We start from the raw sequence: 22855 nt of genomic DNA, 5'->3' as shown, positions 1-22855 counted from the left end.
AGATTGAATGCTCTCCTTTGTAAGTTTTGCTCAGGGAGCCCAGCTCACTTGGGCCATGATTTTGATCTTATCACTTGTATCTCCATTCTTGCAGCTTCCCTCAGCACTTCCTTTGTGGGGAAGATCAGGCTTCACCTAAACTCTTATGAGTGACTCCCAGAGGAATCCTGTCACCTGAGGACAACTCCCATCTCTTGCAGATGACTCCCACGTGCAGGGAGGAACTGTTTTCTCTTTGCCTGGTGACCCTGATCACAAACTTGTTTGTGGCTAATTAGGGGTTGGTTCTAGAAGGGGAGGTCCAAGGGCTGGTGAGAGCAGACTGAGATCAGAGGCTTTCATTTTCTAGTCTATGTAGCCGGGAATTTTGCTCTGCTATCTTGTTAGTTGCTATAAAATACCTCACGGTCCCTCAGCCTCTCTGGCTCTATCGGGATGGCCAATGGCCCACTTTATCAGTGGAGCTGATATCAGGGAGCTCTCCCACTAAACAGATAGTACCGAGAACCCTCTGGGTCAGCTACCTTTGTTTACAACCCCGAGACAGTACCAACATTTCCCCCAATGCCTGTGAGGCGATCATACCTCCAAACTTAGCTCACTTCCTATAGAGCTTTGGATGCACCAAGATCATGTCCAGATTACTGGATGAACTCTCCCATCATTCACTCTCAAAGATCTTGCTTTGCATCTTGGAACATCAGGGCTGGTCTGGATCTTGACCACCATATTGCTATGGCTTGCTCTCCAGACCAAGTTGGAGACTCTACTCCCTAAGCCTCAGAAAAGAACAAAGAAAAAGGCCTGGTGTCTTGGGGCCCTACGACTGCCACACTCCTTTAGATGGCGACAAAGCACATGGAGATGGTGGGAGCACTTTGGGGCCTGCCTTCTAGTGATGCCAGTGGGTCCGAAGAAGGCTCTTTCTAGCCCTGTGTGGTGTTAGCCAGCAGGAACCAGTCACAGAATGTGCAGGCATGATCTGCTTCCCAGGGAACACAGGCCCCCTCTCATAAAGTCACCACTATTCTCTCTCAGAAGGATCCTCATTTCTCAGGTTCATCCACACGGGACAGTTGCATCAGATGAGCAAGTTGAAGGGGTCTGGGCATATACACACCAGGTCACCATCACAGCAGCAACAGAGACAGAGGATGGAGGGCTGAAGAGGCAGTTTGGCAGTCATCGTCAATAGATATTTACCAAGAGCCTACCATGTTGTGCCAGGCACTGTACTCAGGCAGATACATACAGGAGATAATGGAAATCACAGGAATGTCTGAAAAAGTAGTGAGTGTAGAGAAATGAGTTCCAAGGACAGACACCATTATTATTTCTGCTTTACAGTTAAGGCCACTGAGGTCAAATAATTTGCCAAGGGTCACAGTTGTAAAGGATAATTTTAGTGTTGTGACTTAAAAATCTAAATTTAATTTGGTCGCCAGGGAAAATCCCAAATAATAAAATACCCAAGTCAGCTGGAAATTTTATGGTGATTTAATTGATATAGTGGAGAAGATTTCTAAGAAGGAAGAAGGAAGTACTGGGCGGGAAGATTAGAAGATCTAGAAAGTAAGGGTTTGAATGTGAAGGAGGAAGGAATCAGTCTGACCTCCAAAAGGGCTCAGCTAAGATGCCTGAACCTGAATCAGGTCAAGGGCAAAACTCACCACCAAACCCAGACAAATAACTGCCACCACTCCAAGATGTCAGAAAGCCTAGCATACTGCCAGAAAGAGTCGCCTCTCTAGAGAAAGAGGAAGAGAGAGGAAGTGATGTGCCTTACATAGACGGTTTTATGTAACTTTCCTGCATCTCATCTGTACCAGTGATAGCTTATCTTGACTTAGGACAGCCCAGGGGTCTGTCTGCTTTTTCTGCACATGTCTATTGAAGGCCCTTTCCTCAGATAATTAAATCTTGATTTGGTGCAGACCTTCCTAATCTTGTTAAACTAAGGAGGGTGGAGAAATTCAGGGTTCCGAAGACCTGATTCTGTTAGTCCAAGAATCTCTATTGTTATTGATCAGGAAATAGCTAAATCAGATCTTCTAAAGTATGGTCTGGTTAGGGTGGAATAGTTTTAAAATTCACACAGTACTTCTAAGTGTCTGGGGGGGGACAGCTAGGTGGCTCAGTGGATTGAGATGAGGCCTAGAGACAGAGGTCCTGGGTTCAAATCTAGCTTCTGATACTTCCTAGCTGTTTGACCCTGGGCAAGTCACTTAACCCCCCACTGCTTAGCTCTGACTACTCTTCTGCCTTGCAACCAATACATAGTATTGACGATAAGATATAAGGTCCAAGGGTTTAAAAAAAAGTGTCTGAGGCTAGATTTGATTTCGGGTCTTCCTGACTCATGTCCAGGACTTTCTGGACTGTACCCCTGACTACCTAGCCTGATGGTTCTTGAGATATTGCCTTTAGGATTTGTATACTTTGTATCTGGCAATGAAACAATTTGCATTTCTTCAAGTTAGACAAGTTAGACAGCAGGTCCTGAAGTATACACTAATGTCTAGGGATAGGAAGGGGAACTGGGATTTGAGTGGTCTAGGGAACTCCCAGGTGAGGAAATGCTCTCTACTGGTGAAGATTGGCACCTTCTCTTCAATTTATGGCCTTAGAGGGTTGTGGGGGTGTTGAGAAATGGAAAGGATAGTGACAAGCTAGGTCAGGGCCCTGGGAAGACCCGGTGAACATACCAAGTAGGGATATGGGCAAGGTTCAAGGGACATTTAATGGCCAGAGGGGAAGCCGTTGGAGTGGTGGGCTGGCAATTGGTGGCTGCCTTAAATATTTGAAGGGTTGTCAGGCAGAAGAGGACTAGACTGGCTTTGTTTGCTTTGTTTGTCTCATCATGAAGAACACCGAACAAAGAGGATGTGGAAGGTGGGATGGGGAAGCTGGAGAAGCCTCAGATGGGATGTCTTCAGTTCTATGGGAAGAAGCCCTTCTTAATAACCCACCCTGCCTAGAGTAGAATGGATTGCCAAGAGAGAGTGAGCTCCCCTTCACTGGATGGATTCTCCCAGAGGCTGGAGAATCACCTCCTCTGCAGTGGCACCTGCTCAGGTCCCAGGCTTGAGGATTTAAGGCTCTCTCAGCAAATCCTTGAAGGCCTCAAGATCAAAGGGAAACCAGGGCTTCTCTCAGTGGCCCTAACAGAAAGGAGATGGTCAGGAACAGTGGGAGACCCACGAGGCCAGTGGGATGGGAGGGGGCAGTATCATTGATGTGGTCCATTTGTCTGTTGGAACCACTGTTACAGAAGTTCTCCCCACAGCAGGAGCCTTTGAGGTAGTTGTCTGAACTTTGAGTGGTGGCCCCAATCACCGTGCATGTGGGTTCTTGGCATGTCTTCACATAGATGGGGATGGAGAAGTTCTCTGCAGAGGGAGGAGGCCAGAGGTCAGCAGAAGGAATGAGGCTCCCACCAGGCCCAGGGCTCCTCCAGTGGGTCGCACCCATTCCTACTCACCAATGGTCAGGGAGCCTTGACCCTGGAAGCACACACTCTGGCCTCCATGACACTTAATCTTGCGGGAGTTCTGGAGCTCACAATCCTCAGCCTTGGTACTGATGCATGCCCAGCACTCGGTGCCACTGAGCTCTGGAGGATCTGGGGCTGGGGAGGGAGAGAGGACATGGCCAGGTCAGGTGGGCCCTTGGATCCTGAAATGTCCCCCATCCTTATCCCCGACTCTGTCTGTCAAATATGCTGGGAATGAGGGCCTGCAGCAGGCACCTAGAATTACATATCCAGACCTAAGGGTTCTTAGGTTCTAAAATGAAGGAGTTGGACTAGGTCATCTCTAAGAGCCCTCCCAGCTTTGAGAGCCCAAGGTCCTTCCCAGCTCTGACATCCTCTGTTCTAAGGCCCTCTTAGCTCTGCCGTTTTGTATTCTAGGCTCTCTCCCAGTGCTGGGGGCCATCAGTCCACGATGCGTTGACAGAATCACGCGTGGTAGCTGGAGAGACCACAGAGTGGTCCTTGGCAAGATGTGACTGCCCACTCTATCCCCCTTTTGCATGACTTCTTTCATCAATGCCCCTTACCTATGAATTGACATGATTATTATTCCCCCTAGTCTCAAAAGAAATAATGCAAGAGCAAAGCACATGTACCCTAATTCCCCAAAACACCACCAAAAGAGCAGACCCTCAAACCCAATCCCAAAAGACTGTCATGGCTTATCTTTTACTTAAGTACATAATTCCCAGCAAAACCGCAGCTACAGGCCAAGCCCAAAACTTTCTCATGAAGCCAACACACAAATCAATCCTAGAAGCCCATACAATATGTACAGGTACAGTACAGGTACACTAAGCTTCAGTTTGCCTCAGTGACTCCGGAACTCTCTAGAAGCCACCAGTCTAAATTTAAATTGTGTTCCCAGACCCTTCACCCTTGATGATATGATTGTTGAATTGTCTTCTAAGAACTGCTGATTAATTATTCCATTTTATTAAAAGCAATACATAATTTTTCTTGATTGTTTGTAAGCTCAAAACTTCTCACAAGGTAATGAGAAAATTAAGCCACCTGTGATGAAATCATTTATCTTTTGTGGTAACTTTGTTCTGTCTGTAATCACAATGCAAAAATATAGAATGTTAATCAAGTGATTTGTTAAAAGTTGATGTATCACTTTTCCAATGATCTCTCTCTGATTTTGTGTATCTGTATGCCAAGAGAATGAATATAAAAATAAAGATCAGACATCGGGAAAGCAGAGCAGCTCTGAGATACAAAGCAGTCCCATGGCTGTAATGATTAAGCTGTTTTCCGTTTGTTATCTATTTTTTTAATTTATTTTGACTGATTGTTCACCAAGTGTTTGGAACCCTGGAGTTGCTAGTGAGGCAGGACCCTGACTGTGACATCCCAGACCTGACCTATGGTCTCCCTTCTAGGGCTAACTTTTTAAAAAACTTTACTTTCTGTCTTACAATCCATACTAAATATGGGTTCCAAGGCAGAAGAGCAGTAAGGGCTGGGCAATGGGGGCTAAGTGACTTGCCCAGGGTCACACAGTGAGGTAGTATCTTAGTGGGGTTTCAGTGGATGTTTCCATCCTTCCTGGGGGCTGCTTTTCAGTCCCCGGTTTCCACATGGACTGTGTCAAACAGTGTGGTCTTTGATGGCTCCCTGCACCTAGGGTCACATGGCTGGGAAGGGTCTCAGGTCAGATTTGAAGCCAGGACCTTCCCATCTCTAGGTCTGGCTCTCTATTCCCCAAGCCACCTAGATGTCCCTGGGTCTCCCTTCTTAGGGCCCTTCCAGCTCTGTTGCTCAATCTCTCTGTTGATGAACACACATTCAGAGCTCCTCCTCTGTGGACCCCAGAGACCTCCCCAGGCTGCCCCACTCCCCCCCCACTTCACTTCACCTGGGCTGAGGTTGGGGATGCTGTCGTGGCTGTCAATCTGGCGGTTGCACAGATCCTCCTGGCATCGAAGGACCATGGTGTAGTCAGGAGGCAGTGAGTCCCCACCTGAGGTCATCTCCCCGAAGCCTTCCCCATAAGAACAGCCCTTTTTCACCAGGGTCACCGAGTTTCTGTAACCTGGAGGTGGGGAGGAGCAGAAGGGGAAGGACTGAACCCCATCACAGCCTCTCTGCCTCAATCAGCTCCCCCCAAAGGGTCCTCCTCCCTGAGGGTCTACCATTCTGACTCATTTTTCTCAGGCTTTAACTGACTCTATTTTTATTCCACACAAGGTCACTCCTCCCTCCCAGCACTCTTTCTCTCAGCTTATGTGACCTTTAGTAAATGTGAATCTTAAAATTGCTCAGACTATACCTTAGAAGATTTGGTTAAGTAATTCCCATATTATAGCAATTCGAGAACTTTTAAAATTACTCCACCTTGCTCAGTGTAAATCTTGAAATTTCTCAGACTTGTGAATGTTAAAAATTTCCACATTGAGGAATCCTCCATTGGAACAAATTCCCTACAGGGAAACATTCCCCATTTTGATGTGAGAACTCGCCAGGATCAGAAATGGGAGGACCTCTACTCCACCCGTACTTAAGACTGCTTTAGGGGAGAAAACTCCTTGCTAAACAATGAAAGTACTTGGACCAATGTTCTTTGAACCATGCCTGTTCTTTAGAATTGATACAATGAGATGCTAGGTACCTAAAAGGGTCGGGCAAGTTTTCTCTTAATGAGATTAGTTGACTCAGCTGTGTTTTCACTGGTTCAGACTTATTGAGGAGATTAGTCGACACAACAGCATTTTTTCTGGTTCAGAATTACTGAGGAGATTGGTCGACTTAGCAGGAATTCAGATGGGCAGTCCTTTGAAAAACGTCTACAGTGATTGGTAGATGTAAGGACTTAGGGGAGGTGACATAGGAGAAAAACCCCTATATAAGATAAAGCAGAATCTTTTGAGAAGAGACAATCCTTTTGGAGAAAGCTCTTATGATGATCGCTTGGGAAGAATCTCTTGAGAGAGGCTCTGGAGAAGGGAAGCTCTTGGAGGACAATCTCTAAGGAGGTCTCACTGGAACTCCTCTGAGGGGACTCTGTCCCTCTGGAGGCTCTGGAGAGAGACCCTTTGAAACAGTCTCTGGCTGGATCTCTCTTTGAGGAGGACTCTGGCTGGAACTCTCTCTGGTGAAATCAGCTGAGATGAAGCTGGCCTGGTGTCCCTAGAATCCTTGCTTAGACAGACCTTGTGGTGAGTGATAAAAGACTAACTGACTGATCTCTCTCTTATGACTCAGGTCTAGGCGATGTTGGCTTAAGGTCCTTCATACTTATTTCCTTTCTCTCTCTCTCTCTCTCTCTCTCTCTCTCTCTCTCTCTCTCTCTCTCTCTCTCTCTCTGATTACTCATTGTATTATTAATTAAATTCTCTATAAAACCCATTTGACTTGGGCATATTGAATAATTGGGAATATTTCCCTGGTGACGACCTTATATTTGATTTAAAAACCAAGACACTGTAGTGAAACATATTTTCTGCGGTCACAATTTACTCACCCTCTCTGATATCTATCACAATTTATATCTTCCACCATTTTAACTCACTACAATTTGTATCTATCAACCATTTTAATTATAACAATTTATGCCATACACTATTTTAATTATAACAGTTTATGGCCTGCCAACTATTTTAAATATTACAGTTTATGGCATCCCACTCTTTTAAACCTCACATCAGACAGTGCCTTAGGGGAAGATAAAGTTGTAAACTCCTGATGGAACAATGAAAAGTTCTTAACTCATACTTATAGTAAAGCTAAAACCTTAAGCTAGGTCTATTTTTAGATCTAATACAAAAAGGGCACTAAGTACCTATAAAGGTTAAATTAATCACTAAAAGGTCAAGCAACTTACAAAGGGAAAGCTTAGCAAAGGGATGTGAAATACTCAGAAGACAGAATCTAATCAGAGAAGGTGATAACAAAAGAAGATGTGAACTAAGAATGGTCAGTCCTGGGGAAAACATCTACTGTGATTGGTAGATGTGAAAATGGAGTTTGGAATTAGTTTGGAGGAGCTGGCTTTCTGAACTTAGTTGGAGTTTGGATTTAGTTTGGAGGAGCTGGTTCTTTGAACTTAGTTGCAGTTTGGAGTTGGAGGAGCTGAGTCTCTGAACTCATTTGAGGATTTCAGTGAATGACTGGAGTTTTGCTTGGGACAAATCTTGTGGTGAGTGATAAAGACTGACTAATATCTTTTAAGAGACCATTTCCTACTATTTCCTCTTACTCTCTCTCTCTCCCTTCCCTTAATCCCTTCATTTGTATTAAAAAAAATGTCCATAAACCCAGCTGACTTGGGTATTTTCATATTTGGGAATTTTCCCATGGTGACCACTTATTTTTAATATAAAACCAAGACACTAAAAATTATCTTTACAGTTTTGGCAATTCACAGTCTTGAAACCCATATTTTCACGGATCTAGTTTATGGCAGGTTGTGACGAAAACCCTCAAAAATTTCTGTGAAATCTCTTTCCTTTTTCTCTTTATTACTTGCTCTGTCAGTCAGTCTTTTTAAGGATGCTAACTCAGCTCCAAAACACATCTGCAAGAGAGGGTGAGTAAAAAAACCTTTCATTTTCTCCTTTAATTAAATAGAACACAGCTGTTTTAAATCTTAGCAACAGGGCCCTAAGGTCCTGGCTAGGAGAGCTGTTTCTAAATATCCTTTCCTTTAGGGAACAATTGCCTAAATTAGGATTAAGAATGACCTGGGAAAAGCTTTTGACCTTGTCCTGCTTCCCACATGCTTACTTTAGAAATATGGGGTTACAGCCAGCTAACAACTTAGTTAACAACTGGCTTTTCAATAAATACATTGTTTTTTTTTTACAGTACAAACATTGGTCTTCAACTTACGTAACAGCTGGCTCATCAGCTCCATGACCAAACTTGTAAAAATAGAATTCTTTTTCTCTCTGAAATAGCTCATCCCATGGAACTTATGGCAAAGTCTAATTGACATATTACTTTCCCTTGAGATTTTAATTGTTGTAGCTGTAATATTGTATTTCCTTAAAAAAAAACTCATTTCTCAGTCAAACCAACCGATTGCTCCTTCTAATATTCAACAAAATACAGAACTAAATACTTGGCTTGAGTTGTTAGAGAAAAGTATGGGGGAGATCAGAGTTTTTATGAAAAACACTAACCCTCCTAACCAACCCACTACTCCCCCTGCCAACTCAGACTCAGAACCCCCGACTCTTAACCAACCAACCCCTCCCCCTGTCCCCTCGGCCTCAGAAAACCCTACTCATGCTTCCTACCCTACCATCTCCACTCTAAGTTCACAACCTGCCCATGCTGACCACCCTACCACCTCCACCCGAAGTTCACACCACACCCATACTGACCATTCTAATGCCTCCACCCTAAGTTCACACCCTATTCATTCCTCCAATCCTAACACTTCTGAATCTTTTCCTCCAGCTACTAACCCTTCTTCCTTTGCCCCTCCTTCCCACCCTGCCCAATTCAATTCCCATACCCTTCCTACCTCTGATCCTTCTGGCACTATGGGACAACAACAAACCCTCTCCCTCAGTGTGCCCAACACTTCTCTTTATCATACCTGCCCCATTGAGAATGGATTAAGAAGCCTAGAAACAGAAACAGTAGTACCAAATAATTCAGATCGGTTATTTCCTTTAAGGGAAGTACCCACTTTTAATAAAAATGGGAACTTGGTATCTGTAAGACATCACACACCTTTTAACCCTGAGGATTTAAATAAATTTAAGGAAGATCTTCCATCATTTGAGGAAGAACCAATGTTAATTATAAAAAAATTAGAAAACATATTCAGAACTTTTGACCCCACTTGGATGGATGTTGAGAATTTGTTAGAGACATTTTTAACAAAAAGAGAAAAAAACATTATCATCTCTCTGGCTAATCAGAAATGAGGTAGAAGTGGACATTATTGGCCAACTGAAGATCCACATTGGAACCCCAATGTTGAACTAGATCATACAAAACTAAACCAGGCCAGAGAAGCATTATTGACAGCCACGAGAACTTGCTCTGATAGACCTGAAAAATGGTCAAAATTTGAAAGAACCTGACAAGAAATTGATGAGACTCCCTCCCAGTTTATGGACAGACTTGTTGACATAGGGAATACATATAGGGATGTTGATTTATCCAGAGAAAGGGACATTAGGCAAATACGAAGGCAATTCATTGAGAATTGTTGTTCAGTGGTAAAAAACTACTTTAAAACTAGCTGTCCTAATTGACACTCTATGGACCTCGAAGAATTGAGGAGAGTAGCAACCTATGTTTATGAGGGTCATTTAAAAAGACCTGAGGAACTCAATATGTTAGTGGAAGACTTAAATAAAGAAATTGAAATGTTAAAGAGACAATTGAAAAATAAGGGAGAGACTATAGTCCCTTTGCAGGAATCCACAGATAAATCAGTAACTTGCCACTTCTGGGGGAAGAAGGGCCACAGAATTATAGAATGTAGAACTTTTCTCATGATTAGCGGAAGGAATACAGTTTAATAATAACTTTAGAAATTATAACTATAGAAATGATGATAATCATAGAAACCAGAATTTTAGAAATTATGGAAATTATTATAATGACTATAGAAATAAGAACTTTAGAAACAAAAATTATAGAAATAGGAATTGGGAAAATAATGACAGTGATTCAAATGAAGAAAATGATAATACCCAACAACAATATATAAGAAATGGTGCTTGTCCAAAAAATACTCTGAGGTGTTAATGCCCCTCAGAGGGGTTCCCTTCAGGGGAGTGCCCAAGGAATGTCCCAAACACAATGAAGGTGTCTGGGGGAGGGGGCTGCGGCACAGGGATCAGAGGATACAACCTTTGATTTTCCAGACCCTGATGTCCTACTACCCATTGTCCCTATCCACTGTCCTCCCCATACTAATGAACCCCATGTTATCTTAAAGGTGGGTAACACCTATTATGATTGTCTCTTAGACACTGGAGCTAACAGGTCTGTCTTAAAGAATGTACCAGATTTAAATTGTTATTCCGTTGACTCACAAAGTGTAGTGGGAGTATCAGGAATACCCCAAAGAGTTAAAAAACTTCCCCCTAGTATGGTGTCTGTAGGACCCTTAGAGGTAAAACATTCCTTCCTTTTGATGCCTGACTCCCCTTTAAATTTTCTGGGGAGGGACCTTCTATGCAAACTCAGAGCCACAATAACTTGCTCCCCAGATGGTTCCTTAACATTGGAAGTACCGGAGGAATCTTTAAATTTACTCCCTGTACTCCTCTCAGAGAGCCAGGAGGCAAAAGAGCCTCCCGCTTTTGTAATACCTGAAGATATACTGGAGTCTCTTTGGGCCACATCTTCTTCCAATGTAGGCTTACTTAAGTTGGCTGTTCCTGTGCAGATAAAAACTAAATCTAGGCCACCTCCTTCCATTCCTCAGTATCCTCTCTCAAAAGAGGCAATTGAAGGTATTACTCCAATTATTAACTCATTAATTAAACAAGGAATAATAATCCCTTGCAAATCTGAATACAACACACCCATCCTGCCGGTTAAAAAACCAAAAAGAGGGCCCAATGGCAAGCACCTCTATAGATTCATACAAGATCTAAGGGCGGTGAATAACCACGTTATAAAGAGACACTGCATAGTTTCCAACATCAATACTATTATTTCCTCTATTCCTAGCACAGCTACATACTTTACAGTAGTAGACTTGTGCTCAGCTTTCTTTGCCATACCTATACATGAGAACTCCAAGCATATTTTTGCTTTCACCTGTAAGGGCTCACAATATATATAGGGAGTCATCTGCCACAGGGTTATGTGGAAAGCCCGAATTTATTTGCGCAAATTTTGAGCCAACACAGATAATATAACATTTAAAGATAGCAAATTAATCAAATATGTAGATGATCTACTCTTGGCTTCAACTGACACAGAAACATGTCAAGAAGATAGTAAACACCTTCTTTTGGAATTGCACAAAAGAGGACATAAAATCTTGAAGGATAAAGTTCAGTGGTGTCTCCCTAAAGTAGAATATTTGGGATTCATCCTGACTGCTGGTGCTTGCTATATTTCTCCAAAACGAATTGAGAATATTCAAAATTTAAGTACTCCTACCACTAAGAAACAGCTGAGAGCAATTTTAGGAGCAACAGGGTTTTGCAGACAATGGATTACTTGCTATGGGGAAATTACTAAACCCCTTATAGCACTAACAAAGGATTTGGTCCCTGAACTCTTCAAATTAAAGCCAGAACACTTGTCAGCTCTATCAGATCTAAAAAAAGGCTATCCTGTCTGCCCCTGCTCTAGGCATCCCAGATTACAACAAGCCATTTACTTTGTATGTACATGAGCAAAGAGGAGTAGCTTCAGGTGTTTTAACTCAGACTTTGGGACCTTCTCAGTGCCCAATTGCTTATTATTCTGCCCATCTGGACCCAGTAGCATCAGGAGCACCACTATGTCTTAGAGGAGTAGCTGCTACAGCCTTACTAGTGACAAAAACTGTTGATCTAGTATTGGGATGCCCACTAACAATTATGTGCCCACATGAGGTAGAAGTATTGTTGCTAAAGCATAGAACACAGGCATTCTCAGATCAGAGAATTACAAGGTATGAAATAACCTTGTTAAATAGCGAAAACATTACCTTAAAACTTTGTACTACCCTTAACTCTGCCACCTTGCTTCCAGATTTACCAACTTCAGGAGAACCATTACACAATTGTGAAACACTAGTGTCCATGGCAGAAAATCCTTGAGATAATCTCTTGGACACTCCCTTAGACAATCCAGATCTGATCTTATTTACTGATGGTTCCTCTTTTATTAGGGATGGCATACACTACACTGTAGCTGCTGTAGTCTCAGAATTTACCACTGAGTGGTCAGCTTCACTACCCTATAACATTAGCGCTCAAGGAGCAGAACTCATAGCTCTGAAGCATGCTTGTATAATTGCCAAGGATAAAAAGGCAACAATTTATACAGATTCTTGATATGCTTTTGGCATTTGTCACTCAGTCGGAATGCTATGGCTCCAGAGAGGATTTTTAACTTCAGCTGGAAAATCTATAGCTAATGCAGAAATTACTAATGAAGTTCTTTCTGCTCTCCAGCTGCCTGAAGCCTTAGCTGTAGTTCATTGCTTTGTCTATATAGGTGGCACTGACCCTGTCTCTAGAGGAAATGATTGAGCAGATGCTGCTGCAAAGCTAGCAGCCATAGAAGGGCCTGAATTAATTTTAACATTAACAACCACTAATGACTTAAATTTATCACTTTCCTATAATGAAAAGGAAGTGGTAAAAAGGAAACAAAAATTCAAAGCAAAACAGATGAATGGAGTATGGGTGTCATCTGAAGGAAAACCCTTGCTCCTTAGAAGTTTCTATCACCAAATTTGCCAATCTATTCATAAAAATGGTCATTTTGGCACCCAGGGCATCATGGACTCGGTTAAGAGAGTATGGATAGTTACTATAGCCTCTAAAGTGTGTTCAGCCTGTTATACCTGCCAAGCATATAACTAACATGCCTTTCATGGCAAAGCTTTTGGTGGGAGTCCTCTGGCTTACACACCTTTTGAGCATCTACAGATAGATTTCATAACAATGCCAAAGGCTGGACGTTATAAAATTTGTCTAGTCATAGATCAACTGGTCAGATGGCCAGAAGCATTTCCTGTGACCCGAGCCACAGCGGCTTTTGTTGCTAAGGTGCTTTTAAAAGAAATTATTCCTCGCTTTGGTCTGCCAGCACACATTGATTCAGAAAGAGGAAGTCATGTTACTGATTCTGTCCTAAATCTAATATATTCTTTCCTGGGGAAAACTCTCAAATTCCGTGTTCCATATCATCCCCAGAGCTCAGTTCAAGTTGAGAGGATGAACAAAGAACTTAAAACTATGATTGGAAAATTATGCACTGAGACACATTTAAAATGGCCTGAAATTCTCCCTCTGGCCCTATTTTATCTTAGAAGCAGGCCTAGAGGAGACCTACACATCTCACCATTTGAGATGCTTTTTGGACATCCGCCTATACAGGCTAAACCTTTTCCCCCTGCATATATATCACTATTAGGGGGAGATACTACTATTGCTTCCTATATACAGGAATTACAGCACAAACTACATGAACTTCATGAATCTGGAGCTGCAGTACAAGCTGGACCACTAGATTTTTCTCTTCATGACCTGAACCCAGGAGACAAAGTGTATATTAAGAATTTCAAGTGTACTGGAGCAATTCAGCCTTCATGGGAAGGACCATTCCAAATATTGTTAACTACCCCAACATTTATAAAGGTTGGAGAAAAGGACTCTTGGATTCATTGCTCACATGTGAAGAAAGCCTCTTCTGTTGAGACTGATTGACTGTATCCTATCATATGCATTGAAGATAATAATCCATTGACAAGTGGATGCTGTTTTTTGAGAACACATTGAATTACTGATTTTTCCCTTATTTTTATTATTGCTTTTCTTTTCTTTTGATGAGAATAATTGATTTTCCCCTTTTTTCTCATTTTTTGTACTAATGTAATATAAATAATGTAAAAAATGTAATGTAATGTAAAGGTACATATAATTAATATTATTTTTCTGCAGTAATAGAAGTTTAATATATACATATATATATATATATATATATACTCCCTATAATAACAATGCATACCCCAAAGCTTTAAACTATGGGAACCTGCCATTTATTGATAAAATATTATGGGACTGTGATTAATGTTTGTGTCTGATTCCAGGAAATGGGATAAAAACAAGGAGCACAGACTTAACCTGTAAAGTGCCAAAAAGAGCACACAGATCAAAATGAAACCAATCCATGTGGGATTGATGAACTTCTACACCAATATGGAAGGAGTTGAAATTAGTGTGAGACTTGAGGTTGCGATGCTTGGCATATGTTAAGTCATAGGACTTCTTTGTATCTACACTTTTTGTGAAGTACTCATAAAAGTACCAAAATTTGACTATCATGCTGGCTCCCTATATCCCTAAGAATGACAAAAAATCAGAAGAGGGAATGACACTTCCCTATAAAATAGAGTTCAAGTTCCTTTCCTTCTTATATTATGGCAACTTCCTGTAGTCTTGGCTACAAATGGATAAGTGAAATATTACTGCATTCTGTCCTACAGACGTGTGGGATAGAAATTACTTTAAATTGGACCTATAACAAGGGCCTATTTTGAATTTTTTCCCCTTATGTTTTTGGTTGTGTTTTTCTCTTCTTTTGATAATTGACTCATATACCCCTATAACTCAACATTGCATCCTGAGGTGAACTGGATGTTTTTTTAACACCTACTTCAGGGGGGATCGTATTTTAATTTAAAATCCAAGATTTTTGATTTTTTGTTTGAGATTGTATTTTTATAAAAATCCAGAATTTTGATTTTGTTCAAGAAAAGATCTTCAAGGAAGAATCTTGCTAACTCCTAAATCCAGAGCATGAACTGTTGCAGAAAGATGCCAGAAAACCTACACTACACCAAGAAGATCAAGAATAAACTTTGGGTGTGGTTGATTGAACTGAAGTTTGATTGAACATTTATTGTAAATGAATACTTTTATGCCAAAGGGACTGCCCCTAATTTGGCTTTCTGTCAATTCGCCTAGCAAAACATTGGTTTTGCTTTCTTTCTTTCTATTCCTCCTTAACTACTCTAATTTTCTCTTAGAAAATTGAATATTGTATAAATCTGTAGTTAGAAGTGCTTTAAGACTACAAGATGATTATGTTAAATGATCAATGGGGAGATTAGTCTCCCAATGATCATCAGGGGGGAATTGTGAATCTTAAAATTGCTCAGACTATACCTTAGAATATTTGGTTAAGTAATTCCCATATTATAACAATGCGAGAACTTTTAAAATTACTCCACCCTGCTCAGACAGTGCCTTAGGGGAAGATAAAGTTGTAAACTCCTGATGGAACAATGAAAAGTTCTTAACTCATACTTATAGTAAAGCTAGAACCTTAAGCTAGGTCTATTTTTAGATTGAATACAAAAAGGGTACTAAGTACCTATAAAGGTTAAGTTAATCACTAAAGGGTCAAGCAATTTACAAAGGGCAAGCTTAGCAAAGAGATGTGAAATACTCAGAAGACAGAATCTAATCAGAGAAGGTGATAACAAAAGATGTGAACTAAGAATGGTCAGTCCTGGGGAAAATATCTACTGTGATTGGTAGATGTGAAAATTTAGGGGAGGTGACATAAGAGAAATTTCTCTTTAAAAGGAGCTGGTTCTCCAGCAAGTGATCAGAAGGATCATTCACCATGATCAAGTAGGATTCATACCAGGGATGCAGGGCTGGTTCAACATTAGGAAAACCATCCACATAATTGACCACATCAACAAGCAAACTAGCAAGAACCACATGATTATCTCAATCGATGCAGAAAAAGCCTTTGATAAAATACAACACCCATTCCTATTAAAAACACTAGAAAGCATAGGAATAGAAGGGTCATTCCTAAAAATAATAAACAGTATATATCTAAAACCAACAGCTAATATCATCTGCAATGGGGATAAACTAGATGCATTCCCAATAAGATCAGGAGTGAAACAAGGATGCCCATTATCACCTCTATTATTTGACATTGTACTAGAAACACTAGCAGTAGCAATTAGAGAAGATAAAGGAATTGAAGGCATCAAAATAGGCAAGGAGGAGACCAAGTTATCACTCTTTGCGGATGACATGATGGTCTACTTAAAGAATCCTAGAGATTCAACCAAAAAGCTAATTGAAATAATCAACAACTTTAGCAAAGTTGCAGGATACAAAATAAACCCACATAAATCATCAGCTTTTCTATATATCTCCAACACAGCTCAGCAGCAAGAACTAGAAAGAGAAATCCCATTCAAAATCACCTTAGACAAAATAAAATACCTAGGAATCTACCTCCCAAGACAAACACAGGAACTATATGAACACAACTACAAAACACTCGCCACACAACTAAAACTAGACTTGAGCAAATGGAAAAAAATTAACTGCTCATGGATAGGACGAGCCAATATAATAAAAATGACCATCCTACCCAAACTTATTTATCTACTTAGTGCCATACCCATTGAACTACCAAAATACTTCTTCACTGATTTAGAAAAAACTATAACAAAGTTCATTTGGAAGAACAAAAGATCAAGGATATCCAGGGAAATAATGAAAAAAAAACACATATGATGGGGGCCTTGCAGTCCCTGACCTAAAACTATATTACAAAGCAGCAGTCATCAAAACAATTTGGTACTGGCTAAGAAACAGAAAGGAAGATCAGTGGAATAGACTGGGGGAAAGCGACCTCAGCAAGACAGTATATGATAAACCCAAAGATCCCAGCTTTTGGGACAAAAATCCACTATTCGATAAAAACTGTTGGGAAAATTGGAAGACAGTGTGGGAGAGACTAGGAATAGATCAACACCTCACACCCTACAGCAAGATAAATTCAAAATGGGTGAGTGACTTAAACATAAAGAAGGAAACCATAAGTAAATTGGGTAAACACAGAATAGTATACATGTCAGACCTTTGGGAGGGGAAAGGCTTTAAAACCAAGCAAGATATAGAAAGAATCACAAAATGTAAAATAAATAATTTTGACTACATCAAACTAAAAAGCTTTTGTACAAACAAAACCAATGTAACTAAAATCAGAAGGGAAACAACAAATTGGGAAAAAATCTTCATAGAAACCTCAGACAAAGGTTTAATTACTCATATTTATAATGAGCTAAATCAATTGTACAAAAAATCAAGCCATTCTCCAATTGATAAATGGGCAAGGGAAATGGATAGGCAGTTCTCAGATAAAGAAATCAAAACTATTAACAAGCACATGAAGAAGTGTTCTAAATTTCTTATAATCAGAGAGATGCAAATCAAAACAACTCTGAGGTATCACCTCACACCTAGCAGATTGGCTAACATAACAGCAAAGGAAAGTAATGAATGCTGGAGGGGATGTGGCAAAGTAGGGACATTAATTCATTGCTGGTGGAGCTGTGAACTGATCCAACCATTCTGGAGGGCAATTTGGAACTATGCCCAAAGGGCGACAAAAGAATATCTACCCTTTGACCCAGACATAGCACTGCTGGGTCTGTACCCCAAAGAGATAATGGACACAAAGACTTGTACAAAAATATTCATAGCTGCACTCTTTGTGGTGGCCCAAAACTGGAAAACGAGGGGATGCCCATCAATTGGGGAATGGCTGAGCAAACTGTGGTATATGTTGGTGATGGAGTACTATTGTGCTAAAAGGAATAACAAAGTGGAGGAGTTCCATGGAGACTTGAACGACCTCCAGGAAGTGATGCAGAGCGAGAGGAGCAGAACCAGGAGAACATTGTACACAGAGACTAATACACTGTGGTATAATTGAACGTAATGGACTTCTCCATTAGTGGCGGTGTAATGTCCCTGAACAACTTGCAGGGATCCAGGAGAAAAAAACACCATTCATAAGCAAAGGATAAACTATGGGAGTGGAAACACCGAGAAAAAGCAACTGCCTGAATACAGAGGTATGGGGGGTGGGAGGGAGGAAAAGAAAATGATCTATGTTTTTAATGAATAATGCTTGGAAATGATCAAATAAAATATATTTTAAAAAACAAAAACAAAAAAAGAAGCTCTTTGAGATTAAAAAAAAAAGGAGCTGGTTCTCTGAACTTAGTGGAGTTTGGAGTTAGTTTGGAGGAGCTGGATCTCTGAACTTAGTTGGAGAAGCTGGGTCTCTGAACTAATTTCAGAAGTTGAGGATTTCAGTGAATGACTGGAGTTTTGCTTGGGACAAATCTTGTGGTGAGTGATAAAAGACTGACTAGTCTCTTTTAAGGCACAGGCCTAGGCCATTTGACCTAGGACCTTCCTACTATTTCCTCTTACTCTCTCTCTCTCTCCCTTCCCTTAATTCCTTCATTTGTATTAAAAAATCTCCATAAACCCAGCTGACTTGGGTATTTTCATATTTGGGAATTTTCCCATGGCAAACACTTATTTTTAATATAAAACCAAGACAATAAAAATAATCTTTACAGTTTTGGCAATTCAGTCTTGAAACCCACATTTTTGCAGTCACATAAGTCATTCCCTTTCTAACATCTAAGGTCTGGACCTGCGTTTCCTCATCTCGCCCTTCTCAGAGGATTGAAGTGGATCACCTTTAAGGGTCTTCCGGCTCTGCCCTCCTTGCTTTAAGTTCTCTCCCATCTCTGACACTCCCTGCTCTAAGTTCCTGACGATTCTTCCTTTCAGAATTCAGTAGCCATCACTATGAAGTCCTATCATTGAATTATTTTTAAGCCCTCACCTTCCATCTTAGATGTATTGTTTCTGAGGCAGAAGAGCAGGAAGGGCTAGACAATGGGGGTTATGTGACTTGCCCAGGGTCACACAGGTAGCTTGTGAGATTTGAACCCAGACTCTGGCACTGAATTTTTAAAAATTCAAACCCCCAAGTTCAGAGTGAAGCTGGGAGTAGTATCTGAAAATGATCTGGGGGGTCTTAGAAATCTACACGTCTATGTGTGCCAAAGTGAGCCTTGGCAGCCTGAAGCTAATGTGGCCATCGGTCAGGGTCTGGTGCCCAGAACGAGGGGGTTGGTGCTGCTCTCTGGTATTCTGCCATGGTCTGACCATGTCTGGAGTACCATCTCCCATTCGGTGTGCCATACTTTAGCAAAGGCATTGACAAGCAGGAGCATGGCTAGGGGCCGGCAACACAGGAGGATGAAAGGGATGTTTAGCCAAGAGGAGAGAAGACTCAGGGGTGCTATGAGAGCTCTTGTTGTTCAATCCTGTCCCACTCTCTGTGACTCCACTGGGCTTTTCTTGGCAAAGATCCTGGAGTGGTTTGCCACGTCCCTCTCAGAGGCAAACAAGGTTAAATGACTTATCCAGGGTCAGCTGGAAGTATCTGAGGTCATATTCAAACTCAGGTCTTCCTGACTCCAGGCTGGAGCTCTATCCCTTGTGCTACCTGGCTGCCCAGATAGAGGTCTTCAGTTATTTGAAGGGTTCTCCTGCCGAAGAGACACTAGACTTGGATTTTTGTGGACTCCATGGGGCAGAATAAGCACTAGCTGTGGGGATTATGGGTAGTGAAGTTCTGGTAGGAAAGTCTTGGCTCATTTGAAGAATGTTTTAACAAAGAATTGGCAGCTAGGTGGCCCAGTGGACAGAGCTTGGTGTCAGGAGGTCCTGGGTTCAAATGTGGTCTCAGACTCTTCCTAGCTATGTGACCCTGGACAAGTCACTTAACCCTGTTTGCCTAGGCCTTGCCCTTCTATCTCAGAGTTATAACTAAGCCAGAAAATAAGGGTGTATTTAAAACAAACAAAACCAACCAAATATTGATAATCAGGATGGGTTGCTTTCATAAGGTGGCCACTGGGTGACACAATGGATAGAAGGCTGGGCCTGGAGTCAGGATGATTCATCTTCCTGAGTTCAAATCTGATCCAGGGAAAGTTGCTTAACCTTGTTGGGCTCAATTTCCTCATCTGTCAAATGAGCTGGAGATGGAAATGGCAAACCCTTAGACAGACATGACTAAAAACCACTGAATGACAAACTTCTTCAGGTAATGAGCTCCCTGTCAGTGGAGGAAACTGAGTAAGGGATAGAGAACCACTTATCAGGGATAGTGAAGAAGGGATTCCTGCTCTGGAACAAGTTGGACCGGATGCTTTTAGACTGTGGATGACCAATTGGCGAACTCTGTGATTCTAAGTTATGTGGTATGATTCCATCATGATCTCTCCGCTGTTCCTTGGGGTCCCCCTCCTCACCTGTACTCATGGAAGTCACTGCCTCCAGGCAGGTCTTTTGTCGTGAACCACAGGTCACAGTGGGGATCGAGAGGCCGGATAGATCAAAAGGACCCGTGAAGACACGTTCCAAACTGTAGCACTGAAGAGCCCAGGCACCTGTGGGAGACAAAGGCTGTGCAGGAGAACTGGGAAGGGGAGGGAGACAGGGCCTGATGGGATGCAGAATTCCATTGGGATTAAAGGAATGACCTGGTAAGTCACTATGTATCCCATTCCTGATCTGATCTCCTTGCCCCATGCTGAGAAGGAACTTCCTCTCAGAGAGGAGGCGAATCCCATCTCCTATTTCCTGTCCCTGTACGCATCTCTGGGGCATCCCATGCCTGCTTCCCAGATAGGCAACAGACAGAAGGGACAAATGAAGGGAAGTAGAATATAGGGTCTGTCTATTCCTATATAACATAATATAGAAAAATATATATGCATATCATATATTATGTTATAAATATAACAACAAATATATTATAAATACATACATACACACATATACAGAAGTATAGTACAGCATGGCACAGTGAAAAGAGTTCAAATCGTGCCTTTGAAATGTACTATTTGACCTTGGTAAAGTCCCCGTGCCTCAGTTTCCTCATCTGTAAAATGAAGGAGTTGAGCTAGATGGCCCCTGAGCTCCCTTCTAACTCTGAATCTCTAGTCCTGTGAACTGCTCAGAGGACCTTCAGAGAGCCTGAGGTGAAGCCTGGAGCTGGGACACAGTGGCATGTGTCATGTCACTGCCTGGGGAGATCCAGACAGAGTCACAGGTAATTTGGAAGAAAACTAGGAGACAAACACAAAGTGTGAGATACAGGCACAGAGGCAGGCTGAGCTAGAGAGGGCACAGTGAGAGAGTCTCTGAGACATCGGGGAGACACAAAGGCCAAGGGACATGAAGACAGACTCAGAGATGAGGTGATACATAACCCAGGCTCCTGGAGCCAAATCCCTTCCTTCCCTTCATCCCATCTTTCCCTCCCCAGCAGACATACACTAAAGCACTAAGGAAAAGGATCTGGAAGGTGGACAGAGGAGAGAGCTCTTTCTTTCACCTGCCCTTCTGACTTCTGGGGTGGGCATCTCTCCATCACTGTGTCTGCTAGAGAGGGGCCTTAGCTCCCTGCCTAGTCAGTCCCCTGGTCTCATTGTGACTGGAGAAGGAGAGAGAGGAGGATGGAGAAGAGAACTGAGTTTCCTTGTCTTTCCCCATCCCTATCCTGAGGGTCCCAGGAGTCCTAATTCCCCAGCCCCTATTCTCTCAAAGACCCCAAAATGATGCTCTTTGCCCACCCCCTTAATCCACCTCTATCTCAAGTTGTTCAGTACCTGTCAGGCTCAGCAAGAGGCTGAGCAGCGATGTAGGAAGGTTCATGATGAAGGAGAAGCCAAGAATGGTACTTCAGGTCCAGGTCCAGATTCTTTTCCTCATTCCTCCCTCCTCCCTCCTCCCCCGTCCTTCCCTTCTCCCTCCACCCTTCAACCCCTGGGCTGGTCTTTCCTCAGAGTATTCTCAGGGTGGGGTTTGGTGCCTGGGCACCTGAGAAAGCTGAATGGGGGGGGGTAGGAGACCAGATAGCCTGGGTCACTCAGGGAATCAAGGACTAGGGAGCAGCTCTGCCTTGATGGGTTTCTCCTACTTATTCCAGGTCTAAGATGGTAATAAATGATCCCCTCTGTATGTGCCCCAAGTGGGAGCAAGGGGAGGGGTCCTTCTTGCTGACCAAGCCTCTCCTCTGCTCCAAACTGCTGCCTCTCTCTACAGACTGCCTCCCATTCTTAGTTTCTGGCTCTTTCTCCATCCCTCCATCACTGTCCCTGTCTCCTTCCTTTTTATCTTTCTCTTTATTTTCTCCTTTTTAGCCTGTGTCCTTTTCCAGTGTGGCTGGAGAGAGAGAAGCCCAGTCCAACCACATTCCTTCATAATCCTCATGGATAAACTTGAGTCTACTCAGATGACATTTCACTGGGCACCTCCCTCCTTGCCCCATAATTGCAGCCTTCCAGCCAGTTTCTACAACCTAGTCCTCAGGACCCACCTGAAGTCTTATCTCCTCCTAGATGTCCTCCATCATCACTAGCTATCCCAAGGAGCCCTTTTGTAAGTACCACATTGGCACTCAAGAGGACTGAGATTTAGGGCTGGTTGCCTTGAAGTTGGTGGAACTGAGGCCTTGAGGACCCAAATGGGTGGGTCCTTGACTCCAGTGGCCATTGGCCACTGGAGGGATCAATCATAATTGTCTCACTCCCTGCCTGATAGGTACCTTCACTCCTGCCTAGGATTCTTGGATGGAGCCGTGATGGGTGAGAGGGTCCTCCCTAATCAGAGGGGCTCCCATCATTCCCTTCTGATACATCTGGGACCTCCCTGTTCTTGGAAATGTTGGCGCTCCAGAGCACCCCTTTAGCAGTATCTATCTCTCTAGCATTATCTCTCATCTATCTCCATTGTAACTAGTTATCCTATTTACTTTAGTTCT

General features: G+C 42.3%; 1 protein-coding gene across 1 annotated transcript; it reads right to left on the bottom strand.

The window, feature by feature from the left end:
- Positions 1-472: 472 nt before the first annotated feature.
- On the bottom strand, positions 473-21833 carry LOC100028887 (ly6/PLAUR domain-containing protein 5). The gene is made up of 5 exons (XM_007491723.2): positions 21702-21833; positions 20340-20477; positions 5394-5570; positions 3482-3628; positions 473-3389 (listed from the first exon to the last, which is right to left on the bottom strand). Exons 1-5 carry the CDS (start codon positions 21745-21747, stop codon positions 3130-3132), a joined length of 768 nt encoding a protein of 255 aa, XP_007491785.1. The 5' UTR covers positions 21748-21833; the 3' UTR covers positions 473-3129.
- Between the last annotated feature and the right edge of the window lie 1022 nt (positions 21834-22855).

The sequence above is a fragment of the Monodelphis domestica genome, chromosome 4, assembly GCF_027887165.1.
Source record: "Monodelphis domestica isolate mMonDom1 chromosome 4, mMonDom1.pri, whole genome shotgun sequence".
NCBI classification, from domain to species: Eukaryota; Metazoa; Chordata; class Mammalia; order Didelphimorphia; family Didelphidae; genus Monodelphis; species Monodelphis domestica.
This window is presented reverse-complemented; position numbering and strand designations above follow the sequence as displayed.